The sequence below is a fragment of the Sander lucioperca genome, chromosome 10 (assembly GCF_008315115.2).
Source record: "Sander lucioperca isolate FBNREF2018 chromosome 10, SLUC_FBN_1.2, whole genome shotgun sequence".
In the NCBI taxonomy this organism is placed as follows: domain Eukaryota; kingdom Metazoa; phylum Chordata; class Actinopteri; order Perciformes; family Percidae; genus Sander; species Sander lucioperca.
In genome coordinates, this window is record NC_050182.1 from 21,196,733 (window position 1) to 21,221,508 (window position 24,776).

At 40.9% G+C, this 24,776-nt stretch overlaps 1 protein-coding gene across 5 annotated transcripts in view; it reads right to left on the reverse strand.

The window, feature by feature from the left end:
* The window catches only part of oxr1a (oxidation resistance 1a), a 251,348-nt gene that overhangs the window by 129,999 nt on the left and 96,573 nt on the right, over nt 1-24,776 (reverse strand). For 3 of the 5 annotated variants that reach the window (XM_031322650.2, XM_036006176.1, XM_031322649.2), the window contains one exon: nt 8,355-8,548. In XM_031322650.2, the coding sequence (XP_031178510.1) occupies nt 8,355-8,548 (194 nt within the window). Of the gene's footprint in view, nt 1-8,354; nt 8,593-24,776 lie in introns of those variants that run through there. The other 2 variants (XM_031322653.2, XM_031322647.2) reach the window with 1 other exon arrangement.

Sequence of the window (24,776 nt, forward strand, 5' to 3'; positions counted from 1 at the left end):
GGGGTTGCTTTAAAGTCTGGAAGGGCATAACGTGCCACGTCGGTCAGTCTTATCCATATGTACTGGAGGCTTACATACCTTTCAGTAACAGTTCCACCTTGTTGTCTGTCCAAGCAAATACATGTAAATCCCTGCTCCTACTTTTCACCATTGTTGTTCTTTCTCCAAAGTATTTCCTGTATTTTCAACTTACACATCCATGATTTTCAACCGCAAAGGACCGTCTCACAGTCTGCTTCCTGTTTACACCAGCATGTACATGCCCAGTGTATGCAAATGATCACATGATATGCGTGGTTAGACGTGTTAATATGGACGGAGATTAGTTCTGCTACTGGAGCTAAAACTCTTGTGTGGACTGAGATAGTTTTTGTCTCCAAATTCAGCTTAAAAATGAAAATGTAGTAGTTAGGGATGTAACGATACATCGATCTGGATCGATATATCGATTCAATTATCCACGATCCAATATTATCAATGCAGAGTAAAAATATCGATACGTATCGTCTGTAAGATTCCCCATTATTTTAGATTCCCACTTTATATATATTCTTTTTATTAAAAAGGATAGTTTGATTTTAATTTAAATGTCTGGAAGAGCTCAGCGATAAAATTGTCAAATCATAGTTTAGCAGCTTTTTTTGAGTTGCTATAAATAGAACTGGGTTAAATGGCCAGATGTGTATCACATCAATCGCATGCCCCTGAATCGAAGCAAAATCGCATCGCATTAAGGATATCAGCAAATATCGTATCGTTGTCCAAAGAATCATTATAATATTGTATGATGTGATAAAACTTGTGATTTACACCTCTAGTAGTAGTGTAGATGTCCCTTTAGATGCTGCTCCTCTTCATTTTGAGTTTAAAGACGCTGCAATGACGGAAGCGTGGCATGTCTAATGCAACTACACCATCAACATACCAATCACTGCTTTTTCTCAGAGGCAGGTTGGGGTCGTCCTGGTAGGGGGCTCATTGGTCTGGTTATTACAATGTCGGTGGTGAATTTGCCGTGTGCCTCTAATGACAGGTCTGTCTGAAGTCTGCCAGACAGCACAGCTAGCTGCCTGCCACATTATTACTATCACATTAGAATAAATGAGCATGAGCAGCTCTGAAGGAGCAGCCCGGCCTGGGTTTGACTATCTAAAAAATGCCACAGGGCTCCGCTTACTGGATCCCATCTAGATAAGAACTAGAGAGATGGGACAGTCGCTAATCATTGTCTCATTATGTGATACAGCAGCGTAAATGACTGACAGATGCAATATTCTGTAGTCATACGGGGGAAAACTCAGGCCTTTAGCTGAATATGGTTTATCTAGGCCAACGCTAGCCAGAGCAAATGATTAACTGCTGCAACTCATGCTGTAGCGCTTGTACAATTTGTTACTTTGTAGTTAAAAGCCGTAAAAGCTCAATATGTCACAGTCGCGTTTCATTTAATTGCTGAGTGACTGTGACTTCCGACCCTGTGCTTTTAAAAAGAACCCACAGTTGCCACTGAATGGATAATGGATGATAAGAGCAGGCTGAAATACCAACAGTCCCTCAACCTGTCCTGCCGAGCTTTTATCCCACAATTTCCTTTATTGATTATCATCTGCTGAACTAAAGTGGACGACTGCAGATCAATCCGTTCTGTGTCAATGGCCCGAGGAGCAGAGTCGATGCATGATGACTCTGTAGAAAGCTTAGCAGAGTGTGACACCAGCTGACACACCTCCGCCCACTCTCGACTCTCTTCTTCCCCCTCAGTAATGCAAACAGTGAGCTGTGACCTCATGTGACATGATCCTCCTGCAACCCAGACACTGCTGCAAAGTTTTAAGCTGCTGCACTCATTTACATAACTAATCACAGCCTGTATGCTCCAGGACATGCAGTCAAATTCAAACTGACCAAGAACTCTATGAGAGCTGAGAGTGTGTCAAACGGAAAATAAGCTGATGGATCAGCATTAACTCACCTGACACGCTGTATGTAACAACTATCCATCTTGATGCCACTTTTTCAGCTTTGGTTGGGGATGGTAGAGTGTGCTGACGCCACGAGCATTATCTGTATTTCAGCTCATATTCAATACAAAGTCAAACTGTATTTCTGAGTCAGGTTATTTGTGTTATTTACTAAAAATGACATTCACATTCAACAAAACTGCTTTCTTAATTAGGTTTCGAGGGAAAAGTATTATGTCCAGGATTACTTATGTCTTTGACATTACAAATACGTTTCTAATGAAAGTGCGCAAAAGGCCGCAAAGGTCTGTGTTTGTGTAGGGAGGAGGTTAGGGTTGATGGATGGGTGAAACAAATACGGGAGTTTTACCCAGGAGGCCGCTGTTTGTGTCCCGTGTGAAACGTACGTAACGTACTTAACCTACCTTATGTACTCAAGTACAAAATTTTAAATTACGTAACAAACGTACTTAATTCAAGCCAAACTATCATCTTTTTGAAAACCTAACCCATTGGTTTTGTTGCCTAAACGTAACCAAGTAGTTTTGTTTAAGATAAGATAAGATAGACTTTATTAATTCCGCACTGGGGAAATTCCTGTGCTACAGCAGCTCAAAAGAAAAAATGTACACACATCAGAATAACACAAATACACATCAAGTAGACAATTCAAAAACATTAACCACGTTCAAAACAGCGATCATTTCACAATGCGTGGCGGTCGCTGGAAATATATGTTTCCCTCAAAAATGTAAATAACAATGCAGTTTTGATGTATGGGAACATCATTTTTAAAAGACGGGGTTGGTTCCCATCCAACTTGCGCAGTTCAAGCTCTGGTGCATTTGTCCTTTGAGGTTCAAACTCCGGCACTGACTACAAAACCAGATTGAGACTGCCCAAAAAGGTGGGACTTGTTCATGGTGGCAAAAAAAGCAAAACAAACTGGATTTTTTAATATGTAATTTCGGCATGAATTCAAAAGTTAATCTACCATTAAACCCATCCGCTGATTGGAAAAGTGTTAAGGAAGCAATCTGCATAAGCAATCAGTATAATTATGCAAGAACATTTGGTAACCATGGTAACATGCATGCACTTCAGCATGTGCAGGGATTTCCTCTGATTAAATCACAGGTAATAACAGATAAAACAGAAGCGTTTGTGTCCTACTCCATGTGATTTGGCATTCCTAGTTTAAAAAAAAAAAAAAAAAAAGGAATTACTGAAACACTAACTACCGGCCTTCTTTTGTCCCATTTACATTATTATTTATGACATATTCGGTCCAGTTGCAGTCTCATCTAATAATGCTAATAATCACGTATTTCTTCATGAAGTCTTTGGGACATTAGAGAACATAAACAGACACATTAGAGGAAAAGGGCTGCCAGAATTTGATTTCCCTATGTGGGCACATATAGTGCTAATAATGCAGGATGACATCAGTGGACATTGGACCGTCTTGTCCAATGAATGAGCACTTATTGTTTACACCTCTTGGTTCGTTTGTAACACGTCACTGAACACAGACCCAAAGGCAACAATGTATCATCTTTAGACGGACTAAATGAACCAAATAAGGTGATAGCATCCAGATACAGTAGCAGTAAACATGGAAATCATGGCCACACATCGTCTCTCCTTACAGCACTACAGAGCGAGCTAACTAATAGGCAAACAGTCAATGTTCTCCCCCCTGGCAGGTGTTAATAAGTGCCAGACAAGGACGTATTCAAATGTCAACACTCCCTCTGTTGTCCAAGGTATTTATCATGAGGGACATTGTGTGACTTTGAACTATATTTTGACTCTCCTAATAACTTTTTTTTTGCTTTCTTGCCTTCTACTATGTGCTTCGTTCATTCCTTTGTTTCACACCCTCATATTCTTTCTCATTGCCGACCCTCCCTTTGTTTAGCTGTTTTTACAATTGTCATCATCCAGTTTCCAATATATCATTAAGCCGGTATGTAAAACAGTCATATATATATACACATACACACACACACACACATATATATATATACACACACATATATATATATATATATATATATACATATATATATATATATATATATATATATATATATATATATATATATATATATATATATATATATATATATATATATATATATATATATACACATATATACATATATATACATATATATATATATATATACACACATATCACATATATATACACATATATATATATACATATATACACATATATATATATATATATATATATATATATATATATATATATATATATATATATATACACCACACATATATATACATACATATATGTTATATATATATATGGTATATATATATATATATATATATATATATATATATATATATATATATATATGTCCTTAAAATCAAATGTCATCAATGAAAATCAATGAATCTAGTACACCGAAGAAGAAAAAAAGTCCTGCAACAGCAGTATGTTTGTGGAATGCATTACATCGAGGAAATACAGTAGGGGGGGGAAAAGGAACAGCTCAACAACAAGCACCAAAAGATGTCGCCACAAATATAAAAGGAATCTGTCAAAATAAAGATCTTGCAGATTACCTGCAGTGGTTCAGCAGAGTCCTGTTTGTGTACCTTTTCCCTACACGCTCCCTCTTTCTAACCTTGACCCGAGCAGCTTGCAAACTGAATCACGTCAACGAAGCAAAAAGAGACGCACTTATGAGTTTGGAGTTAGTTTAGTATGAAGGTAAATATGGTGCAAAAAGGGAGAGCTTGTAGAATACAATGTGAGAACTTGCAGAACAAAAAATCTGAACTTGTATGTTAAAATTTGCACTTGTAAAAATTTTATTTGCACTTGTAAAAATAAAATTTGCACTTGTAAAAATAAAATTTGCACTTGTAAAAAATATTCACACACATGTGATCTGAATTTGAAGTCATACAAAGAAAAAAAACACGAGAGCTTGTAAAAAAAATCTGAACTTGAAGTTCAAGTTGAAATTTGCACTTGTAGAAAATGTTCACACACCTGTATTCTGAATGTGAAGTTACAGAAAAAATATTCACAAATGTGTAGATTGAACACAATGACAGCTGCAAACTTATAATGCAACATTTACTCGTATACTTTTTTTTGTGCAAAGCTAATTTGTACCTGTGGACTTAGGCTGTGGAGCTCTGAGATAACAGAACGGGAAAAGCCTTCTTATATACAGTCTATGGGAAAATCAGGGTTTCTATCGCCAGATGAGGGACAACTCTGTCTGGCTGCAGGCCGTGGAGCTCACCGCCAGTGTTTTAGTTTGACTGTTAAAAATGTTTAGATAATTAAAAGGTATTTATTTAGAAGCGGGCTGGCTGCTAGTTAGCTAACGCTAGCATGCTATTCCACCAAGTTTCCATGCTACATAAATAAGCCGGACAGAGTTGTCCCTCATCTGGCGATAGAAACCCTGCTTTTCCCATAGACTGTATATAAGAAGGCTTTTCCCGTTCTGTTATCTCAGAGCTCCACAGCCTAAGTCCACAGGTACAAATTAGTTTTGCACTAAATGTATCGTCAAGACTGTTGTGAAAGTCGAGGTGCGCAGATTGGCCACTTTGTGATGCGAGAGAGCACATATGTGAAGTTGCAGTGACAGATTCCAGAGGTTGTAATCACTGAGTTGTGGTTGTGATGGAAAATGAACCAGAGTAAAAAAAAAAAGTATACGAGTAAATGCTGCATTATAAGTTTGCAGCTGTCATTGTGTTCATGTAAATATCAATCTACACATTTGTGAATATTTTTTCTGTAACTTCACATTCAGAATACAGGTGTGTGAACATTTTCTACAAGTGCAAATTTCAACTTACAAGTTCAGATTTTTTTTACAAGCTCTCATGTTTTTTTTCTTTGTATGACTTCAAATTCAGATCACATGTGTGTGAATATTTTTTACAAGTGCAAATTTTATTTTTACAAGTGCAAATAAAATTTTTGACAAGTGCAAATTTTAACATACAAGTTCAGATTTTTTGTTCTGCAAGTTCTCACATTGTATTCTACAAGCTCTCCCTTTTTGCACCATATTTACCTTCATAGTTTAGCTCAGACTTCATTTCACCATCTGTGAAGAGTCAGATCCCTGAAGTGTAATTACTCTCACAGTAGCAACCTACCCTCCAACACAGAAATAGAGCCCCCCACCACACACACACACACACACACACACACACACACCCAAAAAAGGATTCATTACAGGAATAAGTCTCACAGTCACGTAATTATAATTTGTTGGCAGGAAATGAATTAGAAGGTGAGAAACGGGGAGAGCCCGCCGTGGATGTGACACGGTGAAGTTTGCTAGATTAAGAAGTTTGTGTCAACAGTTCAGAGAGTACCTGAACTTCAAATATCTCCACACCCACATACACACGCAGAATAACAACAAGCCCTTCCCCAGAAGCTCAGTAGTCATTGATAATGTTATAAGTGTTGGATAACATAATAACTGGACATCAAAATCTAACTAAATATATTAATAAATACACTCTAAATATATTAATAAATACACTGAGAATGTAGCAGGGCTGATATGATGAAAAGGTTACATTTATTTAAAGTGACTATATGTATCTTTTTATGTTTCTGAAGCTCTGTCATTTTTCATACAATGATCATAAATGACCTGTAACAGCAAACAAGACTAACAGTGAAAAGAACGCCATTTTAATGTAGTTTTTATCAATGCCTCTGCCTGGGTCCGATTTTTCCCGCGAAGTCACCGAGTAATTTACGGCAGGTAGACGGCGCTACAGAGCACACATTCTGACGGGTCACAGATTTCTTTGTTACACCGGAAAAGCCTGTGTTATCCAGCCTTTTGAGCCAGGGAAAAGGAAGCCGGAAATGTCTTTATATACCGTAGGTCTAATTGTATTGTAATGTTATTTTAAAGGTTATCTGCTGTAGTTATGCTGTAGAAAAAAGGAAATTAAACGAAGAACAACTAAAAGCTAAAAGGGAAAGTGAAAGACAACGGGCGATAACGTGAGTCACACTCGGTCGGGCTTTCAACAGATGGAGACAAGTACGGGATTGGAAATGATTCAAAAACGTCCCAGGATTGTCCCTCAGGTATGTAATATGTCTATTTCATTCATACAATAACTTTATAATGCGCGATGTGGTTGTACGTCAGTAGCTGACATTAAATTAGGTCCCCCTTCCATTTAGTGCAGAGGTTTTATTCCTCATTAGTCTGTGTTTGTGTTAGTCTACTATTTTATTTTCCCTTGTCGCCTTGTACTTGTGTAAAGTATCTTTATGTTTCATGAAATACGCTATATTAATATAAGTTATTATTACGTTAGTTGCTACAACAATCTGTTAATGCTTTGGCTGGTGACCCAGTGACAGTGATACCCGGTTTAGCTCACGAGACATCCAGAGTAGACTAAGTTACCATATGCAACACTTGAAATGCAACGATGCATCTGTAACATATTCTCTTATTGTACATGAATGATTTTTTGTCTGAGCAAAACATTGATCGCAACGAAAGTATATGACCTCCCCTTAACGCTAACTCAGTAATACAGAAAACATCTTTACGACAGCAGGTGTGGTAAAAACACTACAGCTTTTGTCCAAAGCGGGCGCTAGAATCAACACAAACTGAAAGTTACATATAGCCACTTTAATGAGTAATTTCTTTTTTCAACCTGGACCCTTTTCCCCAAGTGTTGGTGTCTAAGTGACTAATGTGAACAAAATCTTTGGAATTGGTCCAGTATTGAGTGAGACCACTGCAACCAGCAATCACATAGGGCAAATGTGCAGGTGGGTTTGGCGATAGTGATTCCAGGGATGTTTCATGTTAAACTAAAAGGATCTTACTCTTTGACAACATAATGGAAAGGATGCCTACAGAGATAGACCTTTTTGTCAGACACTTAGAATAATCATCTGAGCCTGTCAGTGGTAAAAACAAGCACTTTAAGTGAACGTAAATTGGAGGTGGACCATTGCCATGGGATTAACACTAGATTGTAGCTTGTTTCGCCGCTGCCGACGGTAGAGATCTCGGTTAATACTGGACCAATTTCAAAGATTTAAGTTTCCCCATCAGTCACTAGGACACAAAAACATAGGAAACCAGGATCCAGGTTGAAAACAAAGTTGCCCTTTAATAATGTATTTTAGGCAAAAAAAAAAACATGTTTACAACATGAGTTCATGGATGCTTTTACATGACGTTTCATTGAATTATTAGTTAGCCTAGAGTTTGGAGAAATGTAACTGAAGGTTGTTGGTTTGAATTCCTTGACCAGCTGGGAAATTGATGTTTGGGATAATTGTATGCATTGATGAAGAAAAATACCCTCTGTCTCTGTGTCATTTACCTATGGTGTAGCCTCTCTTCAGCTCCCCGCACTGGCTGCGGCGCTGGGAGTTGGTAGTGTTGTACTCCTGCACGGCGAAGGCGGTCGTTGTCTTGGCAACAGGTGGTGAAGCCCTGTTGAGGGGTGAGGCTGGCACCAGAGTCGGGGAGAAACCTTGACTGGCAATATCCACCGACTGTGACTTCTGCTTCAGTCTGTAGGGGGACAATAAAACCAAATTCATGTTATGTTTGCGAGACTGAAAACTATTGTATGTGCCAATGTCATTGTGAATACATATACACAGTGGGAAATGTTACGTTCAAAGGCAGGCCAATCAAAGCTTATTCGCATCTGAGGTTGTTGATGTAATTGTGCTGTGTCACAGAAATGTAATCGTGCGAGACAATTTTTCAAGGAAGGTGGGAGAAAGAATCGATAGGCTAATCACACCCTTGTTAAGGGTGAATTTATTAGCACTGCTCTTCTCGCTCAGTGCAGAGTCTCTCTACAGTAAAAAGGGATGAAGCAGGGGAGTATTGGAGGAGGACAACACGAGTTAAGACCTTGCAGGATACGAAATCTCAGTAAACCGGAAGAACAAATGTTGGGGCAAATGTATAGCAGTCTGTCATGGTGAAAATGTTGCATATGAATATGTATGCTTTCATTTAATCCTGTCTAGACTACTGTAACACTCTTTTCACCTGTCTTAGCAGACACCCATCGACATTAGAGATCTACTGTGTGTGTGTGTGTGTGTGTGTGTGTGTGTGTGTGTGTGTGTGTGCGCTTCTCAGCAGGGGCGTGGCTCAGCAATCACTACCTGGCACACCTGATTCCCATCAACCATCAAACTAAGTATAATAAACTGGGCTCTCATATGTGGTACCTCTCCAGGCCCTTAAACTCCAGTGAAGAAACGTATTTTGATCTGTTGCGGATACTCACCAGCCAGCACCAGTACCCCACCACCAGACGCCATCTGCTTCCACCAGGATAGCCACCCCGCCATTTCACTATCCACGTACAAGTGCAAGTACCAAGTTCGGCTTATGCCAAATAAAAACTTTGTACTCCAAATCCAGTGTGCCAGTGTCTGAATCTGCCTTGGGGTCTAAACAAAACGAAAATCAAATCGTGACATCATGGTTCCTAAACTTTGGAGCTCAATACTTTTGGACTGAGGAGTACTCAACCGATTGAGCATTGCACTGCTAGAACATCTGGAACCTAAGTTGGACAGTTAAAAAAGGATCAAAATAGATGCAGCAGAACCAGCGATATCATCTTTTTTTATTCCATGCATTCTTGTTCTTTCTCAAAACCTGGCGTCTACATTACCCACAATGCAACTGGACAACCAAGAGTTCTATTAAATGCTGCGTTCCATTTAACTCGGAAGTCGGAGCTGGGAATTACGATACACCCGAGTTGACCATGTTCCAGTAAAACAAGTCAAAAAAAACTTTATTTCAGAGTGGGGTGTGCGCTAGCCAGGTTAGCCATTGTTAGCAATACCAGTTGATAACACATTACACTGTTTTTTGTGTATACAAACAGCGTAGCAACATGTCCACAGCTAGAAGTTGGACAGTACTGTGTGTACGACTGGTTTAATGAGACACAAATAAGACAGAGGTGCTATTCAACTGTATTTTACTACAGCTTTCTCTACTGTTGATGCACAGAGCAGACATGTTGGATTTTGAGGCTTTGCTTGGGGTACTGTGAGGTTCTCTGACTTTCCGAGTCAGAAATCCGACTTCACTGGGCGTTTCGCTTAAAAGTTCCGACTGGGAACTCGTAAGTTACGACTTCCGAGTTCAAATGGAACAAACCAAAAGATTTGAATGATTTATGCTAGCAGCAGGTAATATAGCTTAAAAATGCTAGCGTGAAGTGGACATGAGGAGCGGTCTACAGAGGTCTGGTAAGCTAACTTCTTTCTTACTAGGGTTAGGGTTCCCCTTCCAAAATTCATGAAATCATATTATTTTTTGGGCATTTTAGGCCTTTATTTTTTATACAGGACAGCTGAAGACATGAAAGGGGAGAGAGAGGGGGAATGACATGCAGCAAAGGGCCACAGGGCAGGGTCGAACCTGTGGCTGCTGCGTTGAGGAGTAAACCCCTATATATGTGCGCCTGCTCTACCAGGTGAGCTACCCAGGCACCCAAATCAAATCCCTTTTTTTTCTGCAATAGCCATTCACTGTGAATGGCTATTGACATGTTCACTATTCACATTTACATGTGTAAATTAGTATTATTAATTAATGGAATTATCATTGTCTCTACAGTGTATATAGTCTTCATACAATCAATTCAAATTGTAGCGTTTGCAAAACAGCATTTCTAAATTAAAACGACATTCCTAGCTCACCGTCTTTCGCAGGAAATGGTTTTAAAAGTAGACTGCTTATGTAAAGAGTATCAAAAGGTAAAGGCTGGCGGAGCTAGGTCAAATCAAATCTGCCTACGACAACTCCTCAAAGCTTATTAAAAGGATAACAAGATCCTGGGTTTGGGTTTATAAATGCGTTCACTGGGCTAATCTGAGCAGGTAATCCCCAAACACTCAGCAGCAGGTCTCTCCACTTACATATGTTCTCATACTCACTTGTATACACACAGAATGCACAAATACACTAACACACAGACACATAATAAAATAAAAACAAGATTATAGTTGGGTGCTCTGGTAAAAACTTGAGTACAAAACAAGGGAAAATGGCTGCTGAAACACAATCTAGTATCTGTAGTCTGAAAAAAGTCCTGAAACAGCAATACAAGATTCCCAGCACTCCGCTCCCTCGCACACACTTTCAATCATTCCAGCGAAACTGCTGAAGCGAACAGAATCTTTCTGGCCATTTCACCCAAGTGCCCATCCCCTGATGGACCAAAGCAGCACACATGACATAGTGTCTAACTGGCTAATGAAAATGCACATCTCCATGGAAATGCTGTCCATCACTGTGTGTGTGTGTGTGTGTGTGTGTGTGTGTGTGTGTGTGTGTGTGTGTGTGTATTTCCGATATCGAACAAACCCAAACAGTCCGGATGAGGACGCAAACAGAGTAGGCTGAGCTGTGAATAAACACCACAAGAAATTATGTTCTGCTTCACAGAAGTGTTCCCCAAAGTCTATTTAGTCTAAAAGAAACACACTCACTGACCCTTATTTTACAAATATATTCACCAAAACTAAATAAAAGCCCTTAAAGGACTGCAGTTCTTTTCTTTATTGATTTTTCTACCTTAGGTTTTAAGGTAAGGTTTTCCTTACAGAACTGTATGTAATGGAAGTTTTCACAAAGCTGAAGAAAGGCAGACAAAGTTAGCTGGATATGCCAGATTGTGCTAATGACTATTTTGAGGAATCGGTTTGTGGCTGCCACACAATAAGGTTGGAGAATGAGTGAGAACTGCTGTTAATGGCTGTGGAGGACGAGAGAGAGGGACAGACACAGAGACACAGAGAGAGAGAGAGATTCAAGCTGTGTGAAGTCTATCTCCACTCCCTTAGGAGTTGGTACTAATTACTGTCTCGTCAGTGGAGCAGAAGCCCTTCTTCTAGCTCTGTTTCACTGAGCTACAAGGCCATACAGCATCAAAACAGAATATGTTTGTTTGCGTGTGTCAGAGATCAAATGAAAAGGAAGGAACAAAATCCCCGTGTCTTAGAAAGAAAGATGGAAACGGAGATGGGTAAACAGAATGACTCTCTGTGTGTGTGTGTGTGTGTGTGTGTGTGTGTGTGTGTGTGTGTGTGTGTGAGAACAGTACATCAATGTTCATGTGTGCAGTTCATTCATGCCTTTTTATAGCAGCATTCAATCAAATACAAATTTATTTACGGAGAACTTTTTAAACGCAGACTGAACTCACAAAAGTAACTTATTTGCTGTTGTGCATTCGCCTGGAAATCCAGGATCCAGGGACCCAAATCCCTAAGATTAAAGGGGTGGTTCAGAATTTTGGACATAGCACCTAATTTCCAAGTTAGCCAGTGTGTTTTTTATCAGTGGAGGCAGTTTTCAACAGTTTTCATCCAGTCCTTCCAGTTGCAGAGTTCGCTGGTGCTAGGCTAGCGCAAGTCAACAGTAACTGCTAGCCTGCCATTAAAAGCAGTCTTACACACTCCACAGTACACCCGAGGCAAATAAATTATAACGTCAGACTATCGATGTAAATGTCTGTTGATAAAATAATGTTAGAATTAAAACTACCCTTGCGTCGCATTGCAATAGTTATACTTTGTTCCATGTAGTTGGTAGCACAGGCTACAGCAGCGGCGGAGTGATATTACCTAGGCTACCGAGAAAGCCGGTTTCCATGACAATCACACAAGTTTATTTACCTGCCGCTGTGAGCTCCAACTAACTCCACTCTGCCAGGCTATAACTCACATAACGTTACCGGTGCATGAAAGCACACGGGCTAGCAATTTGCATGTAAACTGTCCGAGCTTACATGACGTTTCTGTCAGCAATTACCTAAAGTTAGCAGTTAGCCCAGCCAGGTATCTACCAAGAGTGTAGTTATAATGTTAGCTAACGTTGTCACTCTCCACAACGCATTGAACAGTAACGTTCCGCTAACGTTGTCAGTCTCAATCTATCAGTAGCAGTTAGGCTGACGTTATGAAAGGGGCTAGCTTTATTAGCTAGAGTAGCCTACCTAAAGTTATTACCTGTTCATAGCTGTTGGTGCATCGAGAAAGATGGATGGAACCGCATTCGTCAGTGACTTGTGGTCCTTTAGATTGTGGGGGTTTTCAAAGTCGTCTGGTCTAAAATGATCACTACACATTTGCCAGTTGAGTAGAGTCTCCGCCGGTATCTTGATGTCCAAGCCAGCAGCTACTAGGTGTCCCGACTGTAGTGCGCATCTCTGTTTACTTTATGGCGCAGTACTACTAACCGGAGCTAAGTAAAATTCCGCCGCTGCTGAGAAACTAGTCCCTCAAAATGTAATGCGATCATTGAGATCCAAGGGTAGATTTATTTCTAACATTATTTTATCAACAGACATTTACATCGATAGTCTGGCGTTATAATTTATTTGCCTCGGGTGTACTGTGGAGTGTGTAAGACTGCTTTTAATGGCAGGCTAGCAGATACTGTTGACTTGCGCTAGCCTAGCACCAGCGAACTCTGCAACTGGAAGGACTGGATGAAAACTGTCTCCACTGATAAATAACACACTGGCTAACTTGGAAATGAGGTCCTATGTCCAAAATTCTGAACCACCCCTTTAAGGGTCTGGCATTGAGTAATGAAAATGGCCCAACTCGAGGGGCGGCACCAAGCATGCACTTGAAAATCTCACTGCATGCAATTGGATAACACTACGACCAATCACAACAATACACAGGGTGACGTATCCAGAGCCCCATACGCTTAGCTACCAACGGAGCTAACTCCCGCTTATTACTCAGCTACTCATACAGAGGTTAACTGCCAATGACGCCTGTGTCTCCGTCGTGACGGTTAACTTTACCGCTGATGAGCACGGCTCTTCGGTGGATACCAGGTCGCCCCGGTGAGTGAGCCAACTATGGAGCTAACCAGAGTGCGAGTTTTCGGGGGGATGCGTGGGATTTCCCCCCTTTCTGGTCTACATATCCCTGCCTCTGCTGAATTATTTTTATCCTCCGGTGGGGACAACATGTATCCCCCCCCCCCCCCCCCAAAGTGGTCAACGCTACTTCACCAAAAGACCATTATATACCTAAAATAGAAGTATTTCAAACTAAGTAAACTGTAACATGAGTGCTATAGAACGATAAAATCAGAGCGGCAGTTGCTGGTTGTATTTAGTCGCTACAGAGCTCTGTGACGCCGGCTACCAGCGGTTGTTTGGCCGCCAAAAGGTGACTGTGAACCAGGTACAGGCACCGCCAGATGACGGTCCTTTTAGGGGCCATTGGTAGTGGAGTTTAGCCAGAAAAAGTGAGCGTCATGCGGTGATAACACTTAAGTTTAGTCACCAAATTGACTAGTTAAGGTTAGGAAAAAGATTGTGGTTTGGATTAAGACACTCCCGAGGAACAAACAAGTGTTTCCTGGGTGAAAGTATTTTTTTCACCGCAAAGTGAACCCCGCTCTCCGACTTGAAAGCACTGTTTTCCATTGAATATTGAAGTGCATATTTAAGTGTTTGGCATGCGTGGCACTATATCCATGGTATTGCAAGGGGGATTTAATTATTGCATGTTTTGTTTTGTTATGCATGATCAACCCCCCCCCCCCCCTGCTTTTTTCACAGATCGCACCCCGGAGTTAACTAATGCTTTGTTTGCACTGGTGCCATTAGCGCTGTTAGCGATCCTGTTTCCTCCATCCTCTTTCTCCCTTTGTGATCCGCTGATCCAGCTATGAGCCCTGTATGAGCACAAATATTGATTTAAAAACAATTTTATCAATTTAAAAATGGTCCTCCTATGATTAGAACACCATCCACAGTAATGGTCTGTTATACAAAAATAACAGGCCATAGAACGCCATAATTGACCAATCAGAATCAAGTATACAACAAAGTTGTGTAATAATCTTCATTATGCCACCTCACTGTTTTTCAAAGACAATTGTGATATAAACTTTGATCACTCAGTGAAGGCCCAAAAGTTTGAAATGTGATGAGACAAGGAAACAAATCTAACTGCCCACATTATTTGCTACCATTGTGATTATAATGGTTAGAAAAATAACAACTACATAAGAATGTAAGAAACTGAATCCTCTTGTAACTACTGGGTCTATAACAGTAGAAATGGACTGTCTTCTCATGGGAATGCTAACAGTTACAGAGCTCATTGAGGTAAACTGTCACTGACACTAGTCTATATCGACAACGTTTCATTTCTGGGATTGTCCAGGTGCCGCCTGAAACTCCGCCAGATGTCCCTAATTTTCGGCCGGATGTCCGTTTCCTTCCTCTTTCTTTGTGTTGGCTTTCTAAACTCTGGTGGATTCATGAGGACTATGGTTAACTGCTCCTCAGATCTCTGCAGGGTAAATCCAGACAGCTAGCTAGACTATCTGTTGCTGAGTTTTCTGTTTCACGACACAACTTATGAGCGTACATGTTCCACCAAAACAAGTTCCTTCCTGAGGCTATTTTGCAGAGGCACCGTCATTGTGTCCGGTGCTTAGCGGCGCCCAAGACAATTGTGATTGGTTTAAAGAAATGCCAATAAACCAGAGCACGTTTTTCTCCCATCCCAGAATGCTGTGTGGACTAGCCAGACCCTCCTCCGCAGCGCTGTGGAGGAAGGTCAAAGCGAGACTACTGACACTGTGACTTAGATCCCAGGCTCACTACTGTAACCTGATGTCAATTCGAGCAGCAGATGATAGTTCTTGTTTTTTCTCCTCCCTGTCCAGAAACATTCCACCTTCAGCTCCCCACTTGTGAGTTTTAGTCCAGTAAAGCTCGCTTTGTTTTTTTCTTGCTGCAGTATATGTACTGTTGGGTCAGCATTTTCTTCTGCTTACAGGCTGCGTGGTGCCAACATCTGCCACTGCCCCAGGCTTTGTATTCTTGTAACAATGTCCAGGTTACAGGCTCTCACGGATCACTTGTGTGGGCCCACGAGGGACAGAAGTCATGTTCACACAAAAGTATGTCAACTGCATTGCAAAACGCTGTAAAGATGCTGTACATGATGCCATTAATGCCCCTTCATTTTTGATTTCAGAGATATTTTTTTTCAAACTTTGAGGTCCATTTGTGCCCTAGGCCCCATTAGGAAGTTGTGACCCTGCTAAGAGCTGACTTGTGGTCAGCATAGTCCTTTCTCATGTACATCTCAGCTGTGGGCACAACATTGCAGGGCATATGGAATCACAACTCAGGTTATGTAACCATGGGAGCTGTAATGCCGTGCGCCTACTTCAGCTACAGTCTGCAGCAGCTTCCGTTTCTTGTTGCTGTTAATGGAGCAACAAATGAGCATTATCACTTATCTAACTTAAGAACATGACTTTCTCCGCAGGTTTCCATTAACTTGTTAAGTGTACTGTAATGACGACCAATACAAGCCAAAACGGCAACATTTTGGATTCAAACCTATTACACAGGGCTACACAATTCCAAACAAAGAGCATCATTATAGCGTGATTGGAAACTTCACGTGTCCATTGCCTGAAATGGGCCAGTACTCAGCAGTACTGTGTACCGGCACTTGCCGTATTGTTAATAGGATGATATTTATACCAAAGTAGGCCTGCACGATTCGGGGAAAAATATGAATCACGATTTTTTAGCTTAGAATTGATATCACGATTCTCTGCCACGATTTTTTTCTCACGAAGTGTAATGTGTATTGCACACATGAACCATGACAAAACAAAACAAATTTGCAGTACCAAACATAGATTTGTTTTGTACCTATAGCACTTTGTGCATCACCACAAGCCTGCAAACACAGAGGCTTCAATGAAGAGAAGGGAGAGCTCTGCAGCGCTTGGGAGCGCTTTAAAACCTATTTTATACAGTCTTATATGTTTATATATTTCTGTTTAAAACTCACTGAAGAAAGTAGTAGCGTTTGTGATGCAGTCGGCTCGTAAAATTAAATGAGAATCAGTCATTAAAAAAATAAAATAAAACTTTCTTTTAAAAATCAACAAAACAAAATCAAAGTTTTTTAAAAATTAAATCGTGAACAGGGTGAATCGAGATCGTGATTTTATAACGATTAATCGTGCAGCCCATACCAAAGTAGACTATATATCGAGATCCTCTGATTCTTAACATCATTTTCAGACACTGAAGATTTGACACATGGAATGATTATGTCATGCAAAAGCTGGCAGCTTTTTTGGTCCAATTCAGGCACTGCCTATGTCAAATTGTGCAAGACAAATTACTCCCAGTTGCAGTCAATCGGAATTATTAGGAGTGTGATTGGTATGTGTGACCACAAAAAACCACTAGGAATTTACAGCGTCAAATGCAATGTGTAATGTATGTAGAGGACTCCATGTAGTCCTGCATCAGAATAAAAGGGTGTTAGGAAGCGCAGTGTTTCACAACCTAACTGAAATCCGCGAGAACACCACACCACAAACACATCCTTCTTAACTGTGAAACCCAGAAAAATGCCCTGGTGGGAAATTGCAGCAAGATTAAGAGGCTTTTCCTCTCACACCAGTGAGGAACTGGCTGCTCGCGATGCCACTGGTTCAACGTTGGGATGTTTTTTTTCTCTGGGTAAACAGGCTTCGTCCTGAGCTGTGATTGCACCAATCTCCATCTTCCCTGCAGGCAAAGAGCTCATGAGCACCAGAGAGGAATGAGAGGCACGCGTCAACAAAGCCACCACACTCTGACAGATTCCTATCTATGAGCAAATGCTTACACAAATATGAATAGAGAGAGGGAAAATGAAGGCAAACAGAAGCAGAGGCATTTTGTTTTCTACCCCGCTGTTATGATTTGACCTGGGCCAGGAGGCAGTGGTAGGCCTATATTTGCAGCCCTGCCAAACTGGCATCACTAAGATAATCCGACTGTACTGGGATCCACGTGGTTTGGCAAAGGATGCATAAACAACAGGAAATTGGGGGCTAAGTCAAAACACGCTTATCGCTCTCCTACTAAGAGGGATTAGACCTAGAAAAAAAAGGGGCCTGCGTTTGCATTGCCTTCCATTCCTCCTCTTTGCTTCCCCTCCTCGATGCTTGCCTTGCAGCTACAAGATAACTTTTTTTCAGGGAATTGGTGTTTACATACAGCAGCAGATATAATGCCGTGCTATATAAAGACTATAGGGGAAGGCTGGGTTGACGTAATATACGGTTACAGTGCTGGCAGCACAATGACCAGTGCCAATACTCTGAATGCTGATTATGTAACCTCAAAAGAAAAAGTGAGGGAAAAACGTTATCACATTCATTTATTGCAAAGAAGCCACCCCCCAAAAAAGGTCCCTTAGGGATAAGAAAGAATTAGTGACTAATGTTCAAGGATCTCATATCTTTATCAAGCCGTTGCAAGGTATTCAAGGTGGGCAGATGATGTTGTCCTTGTGCATTGTACATATTCTTCTCCCAAAACTGCAAGAACAGATATTTTTATATCTTTAAAATGCACTAATCAATACTTTTATAACAACATTTTGACAAACCCACAGACAAATACCACCCAACTGCTGTTCAGCCTCAGCTCTACGGAGCGTTTTCGTGTCTTTCAGTTCATTGTTTTGGATTTCGGGCCACAACTTTAAGGTCTGGTTAAGTTTCACCACTCAAGCACTCAAGCTTAAGCAGCTGAATTCAGCAACTAGAATCTCACATAAACCAACTGTACGCCACCTTTCCCCTTTTTTTCGTATCTTAATGATGCAACAAAGAAACAAAAGAAATTTCACAAAGTCTTCATTATGTTGTTGTTTGGTAAACTATGTCACAAGGAAATATACTTCATGTTATAGCCCTTTGCATACTGAATTAGCTTCCTGTCTGCATGTATATTCACACAGATCTGTCTTCCCATAGGGCTGGGTATGGTTTCACATCTGATACGATACCCAAAGTCTGATACCAAGATGATACTTTCCTGATAACCTTACTTTGAGGAACATAAAGAAAAGCAGAAATACCAGACAAAAAATGGAGAGCTTTTGATTTCGAAAATGTGTAAACTGCTCAAAGAACAAGTAAAGAAGACTACAAAGCTTGACAGATCTAAATAGTCTGCGCAACGGAAACATAAAAAGTTCCATACCCTGCCCAAGCCACCAGTCACTTTGTTTTCCAGCCTTGTTTAATCAGTTATGAGTTAATAGTTATATACATATATAATAAGGCATCCTCAACTCGGATGAGGACTCATTAGGTTTACAAACAAGAACATGAGATGGCTTCTGATCCCGAGGGAGTAATCTCCAGACTATCTGCTAATCATCTCTTGTCAATAGCCTCGTCTTCACACCATCCATCAGGCTTGTATTAAATTGCTATTTGAAATGGATTGTAGGGGTTTCAGTGACTGCAGGCAGTCATAACAAAACAACTGGACAACTCTGGACTACAGCTAAAGCTTAATAAGAAGCTGCCGTCAAAGGCTGTCAGACTGAAGCCGGGCTCCTGATACTGGCACACAAAGAGGGATAGGGCAACAACAACCTGTGGCCATGCATGTTAATATGGCCCTCTGTTGCATCCCGAAGCCTAATGAAATACGGCTGGACCTCGCTGCTCTCTGCTCAGCTGTTGGACACCTCCGCATAATGATGTATGGAGCTGTACGCCGCATTACCCTCATCTGCCCTCGCTAAATGCCAGAGCAGCAATTCTGTGTCAAAGGGGTTATGTGGCACTTTTGACCAATGAGGCTTTAAACTTAGCCCAGCCTCCGGGTCAACGTGGTGAGAGTAGCAGCTAAATGCCAGCCACAAATAAAGCACATACAGAGTCAAATTAACTGAAAAGTCATAACCTGCACTGCACTATTCCTGTATCGTGGATTCGGCTGCGACTGTGTGGATTTTTACAACCAAACATTTGTTATTGAGAGTTTGAATGCGCTGTTTGAAAGCGTCTGTTACTGTACGAGCCAGTCCTTGAGCCGGAGTTGAACAATGCAATCAAAAAGTGAAACCCAACACTCCTCTCCTTTATTAGTTATATAACACATCCTGACTTCCCATTACTGAGACGCAGTGTTATCCTCGCTGAGTGGGTTTCCATTTTGCATTACCTCCTCAGCTGGATTCCTGGTTTGATGTTATTTTTCATCCCTGACACATCTCCTGTTCAGCAAACGCTTGCTGAAATCTTTGAGACCCACAACATTCTCTTTGACTTTTATTTTATGTCTCGCTTTTTTGTTTGCCACCGGTGAAGGCAGACGGAGGCCAGCTCCTGCTGCCTGGGTGGATGTGAGAATAAAAAGATCAGAAGGTCTGTTCGTGTTTCAGTCTCTGTTGTTACACTGTAATAAGGAAGTGAGATCTGCTACTGAGACAGGACTGAGCCGCAGTATAGAACTAGGGAAACTCTGAGTGACCTCACGGCTGATTGTGGTAGAGCAGTGTCAGGCTACATTTACATTGCTACCTTTTGGTTTAAAAACAAATATCTTTTGATACATTTACACCTCTCATTCCCCCTGCTCTGGCATTTCAGAGCCCTTAATCCGGAGACAGTCGAAAACACTTCTGACCCCGTTTTGGTTTGGAATCCGGGGATGTGCTGCAGTCTCAACGGCTGCAAACGGAGACCTTTGGAAACACCGAAAATGACGCTAATGTTTCGCCGCCTGATTGGGTCATGACATCTCATTCTCTGAGACTAAGCTACTAACGTTACCATGGCAACTACCAGCATTGGGCGGAGTCTACATGCTGCCTCCTGTTTACCCCGGCACGCGCATGCCCAGTATACAAGAATGTTCCTGAGATATGCTGTTTGGACATGTTAGTTGAAACAGAGATTAGTTCTTCTACTGAACTTCGCTTTTTAAACCAAAACGTACAGTAGCAATGTAAATGTAGCCTTAGCTTCTTCTGGTATTCTAAGCTGTATTGTATAGTGCTGTGCGGTGTACAGGCTCATCCGGTACACTGGTTTTAATTTCACGTATGATATCAATTTTTCACATACTGCCTAGTCTGGCTCAACGGATGTACATTGCTGGGATAAAGCCTGACATCCAGCGCTTCTCCCTCCCCTCTTGCTTTCTCAGTGCTAACGGGGCTAAGCGCCGCCCTGGACGGTTGCGATTTGTTTAAAGAAATACAAACGAGCCTGAACGTTGTTTCCCCCTATCCCAGATTAGATAGGTGATGTAGGCAGACCATACTACCGCGCCGACACCGCTGGGTATTGTTCAGAAATGTTCGATACCTGTACCGCTGCCAATACTGTGAGTTTGATACCAGTTCTTGACCAATTTTAAAAAAATCCATTTTAACAAAAAGAAACATTACACATTACGGTACAAATCTTATTTAAAAAATTTTTTAGCTCCTACTACGTGAGCCCTGTGATACATTTAGTGGATAATACTTCTGTACTTTTACTTGTAATGAAAAATTCGGGTGATTTTCCTTAAGTAAAGGATGTGAATACATAACAATAATACAAATATAGCTAAGCATGTGCTTCAATTTAAAATATAGCCTGGCTGAGGGTTTAAATAAAATCCTCCAGACACCGTTTTGCACACTTAAATCAACTGTTAACCAACCAAACACACAGAATACACACTAAAACAACACCAGACGAAGGCACCAGCACACATAAGGCCTCACCAACCAACCAGCCTTTGAGCTACGTCTAATGATTCCTCCATCACTTAGCAGCATCTGCCAACAATGTCAAACAGCTCCATTTTGATCAAAAACCAGTCCATAAATCAACAGTTTGGCTCATAAGCACACAGCTGGGGGAAAAGGCTGCTATTCATTTTCTAAAATGTATCAATATCACACAGAAATACCCCTCAGCCACAGCCTTTCACTTGACTAACAGAGGAATTATCTTAGCTGACACAAGGCGGGCAGGGAAAAAAAGAAGAAAAAACTAATCGCTGCTTCATTAAGTGTCTGGCTCAGACTCCGGGGCATGCTTTTCCTCCATCACTTTCTGGCTCTCTGTGTATCACTCAAGCAGCAAATACAGACACGTACGGACAAAAATAGCAGGCACGCTTGCTCTCATTGTCCCCATCTTGGCGACAAACAGTCCGTCAGACTCTGCAGCTCAATCATACACAGCCTTCAGCGTTTGATTCAGTGAGTTTCCGCGCGGCCCTGGGTCTGTTACTGCAGTCTTCTACCCTCCTCCTCCTCCTCCTCCTCCTCCTCCCCCCCCAGCCTCAGTCCTGCTCTTGTGCTGTCATTTGCCGAGTGTCGGCAACAGTCAGCTGCACGATTGGTCAGCGGAAGAAGTGAATGCAACGTCATGCCACTGTGGCTTGTGTTGGTGCAGAAATTAGAGATGTGTTCTTAGTATTGGCAGTTTTCAGCAGCGTGTTGAGTATCACGTTAGATCCTCATGGGGGGAAAGAGAAGGAGAGGCAGGCAAGACAGTGGAGATGGGAAGGAGAGTTTTAATTATCAGTTATTGGCTGCCCACATTCCATTTCATTTGTTAGGATGAATAACATGCAGAGATCTCTTTGAGCAACGAAAATGTAATATAGAGTTTCCCACAGTCACCAACTGCTACAATTAATGTAGAATCCAAGAACACTAGGTGTTACTGTAGAGAAAAGTTAAATTGTAGTGAAACACACATCTCACGCCAGATCAGTATTACTTTAAAAAGGTTTGTACTGGACATTCAGAACATTAATATAGCAGCAAAGAAATATTTGCTATGTAAATGTATAGTGGAGTAATGGCGTCCTGAGCAGAGAATGAAGTCAGACTCCTGTGTGTTGTAATTCAAGCTTCTCTGTTCTGTGCTTTGATAGCTGGTCCGGATTTGCGTTAATGTTAGTGCATGTGGCCGTGAAAAAACTTAGGTAAGCCTATTTCACGTATTGGGGAATGGTCTGTGAGAGCCGTGTGGAGGCAATTCCAGCTTGCTGGGGTTTTTTTTCAGCATTTCAAAAACAGCAAAGAATAGTTTACCGTTTGAGTTCAACTTTCTGAGAATCTGATCAAATGTTTGGGGAACACTTTATTTTACAGATCTGTTGATTCCATTTCCTAATGATTTGTTGAAAGTCTCCTGGGAAGATTGCAATTTGATAGTTTTGATTGTTAGTTTAGCTGAATCATAAAGCAATGATCTGATTTCCAAAGATATTTCTTTAAAGAACGGCTCCATTTAGGTCAAAGTAAACATTAATTCATTATTTACTTATTTTTTGGAAACTTTATTCTTCATATGCCAAACTATATGTTTCCCTTTCGACAAATTTCAACATTTTTGCGTGTACAACAATGGAGAAAAGCCAGCTTGGTAAATAATTAGAACTGGTGGTGTAGCAATTAAACTCTGTCTCTATTTACCTGGAATTACTGCCAAATTGGGACATTGTTAAGCATGCTAAACATGTCCCATATTATGAAAAAAAAATCACTTTTTCTGGGATTTGGGGTGTTATTTTGTGTCTCTGGTGCTTCCACACACATACAAACTTGGGAAAAAAAAAAACATCCATGCTGTTTTGAGTGAGATTGAGAGGTTTCTGAATGTGTCCTACCTTCAGTCTCAGGGTGAGCTGGTCAAAATCTGCACGGCTTTCTACGTCACAAGCGGAAACGAGGTGGCTAACCGTAGCATGCTAGCTCGTTCTGAATGGCAAAACACTGCTACAACACACACTAGTTCCCCATAATCTACTAAAGAACTACTTCCATGTCCCTGTTCTGCAGGTATTCCACGCAAAGTTGGAAGTGTGCCCTCGTTTAGAAGAAGTCTCCCGGCTAATCCTGCCTTGTACTAATAAAGTTGTAGAAACAAACAGCTAGCTAGATGATGTGATCTTACCTAGCTACTGAGCATGTGCGACTCCCAACAAAGATGTTACAGCAGTGAGAGGTCTCACTCTGTAGCTAAAACAGAGACCTGAACACAGGGTGAAAAAAGGAGCTGCAGCAATGTGCAGTACAACAAAAATATGGTGTTTTTTGAAAATTAAACCATGTAAACCTATTCTGGTACAACCTCTAAATACAATTATGAACCTGAAAATGAGCATAATATGGGCATTTTAAAGAACATGATTTTTTCAAGCAAGAGATGAAATGACTGCTTTGTTATTTACAGTAACGTTACGGGACTCGCGGCTGACGAGTCTGATAGCCGCCGGTAAACGTTACATGATTGTCCACCGCAGGTTGACGTCGAGTTGCAAATGTTACAAAAAAAGTTGATTCGGACTCAACTTTTTGTGGCAGGCATTAAAAAAATAAATACAAATACCTGTGTTTTTTACTGGACTGTCTGACAAGTGACGACCAACGCGTGTTTGTAAATGAATGCTCAGCCAGCGGGCGCTCGCTGTATTGGCATTATATATGGCTGTATTATCTTTACCTTTATCGAATTGTATGAAAACGAAAACAGGCTGATACAGTATAAGCACACAGACCTCTACAGACATCAGACTGCTCGCCTGTAACTCAACATTTCTCCGTTCTCGGCTGAGATGGTAGACATAGTGCTGCATAAATTAGCCAGCGGCTAGCGAACATCAAGCAAGCAGCTTAATCCCAACAAAACACCCACAGTGAATTTTTGCCTGCATGCATTTAAAAAACAACCGTATAATATACAAGTACAATATTCAAATCCCCAAATTGAAAATTGAATACCTACCCTTCGAACGAATACTCAAATACTCAAATATTCAGATTCCAGCCCTAATATCTTTGAACATGTTTAGTACAGCCTTTCTACTAAACTTTCCAGTCATATGAGTCATGCAGCGATTGTCAGCCAGTGCTCTCACTTGCACATCTGTTCATTG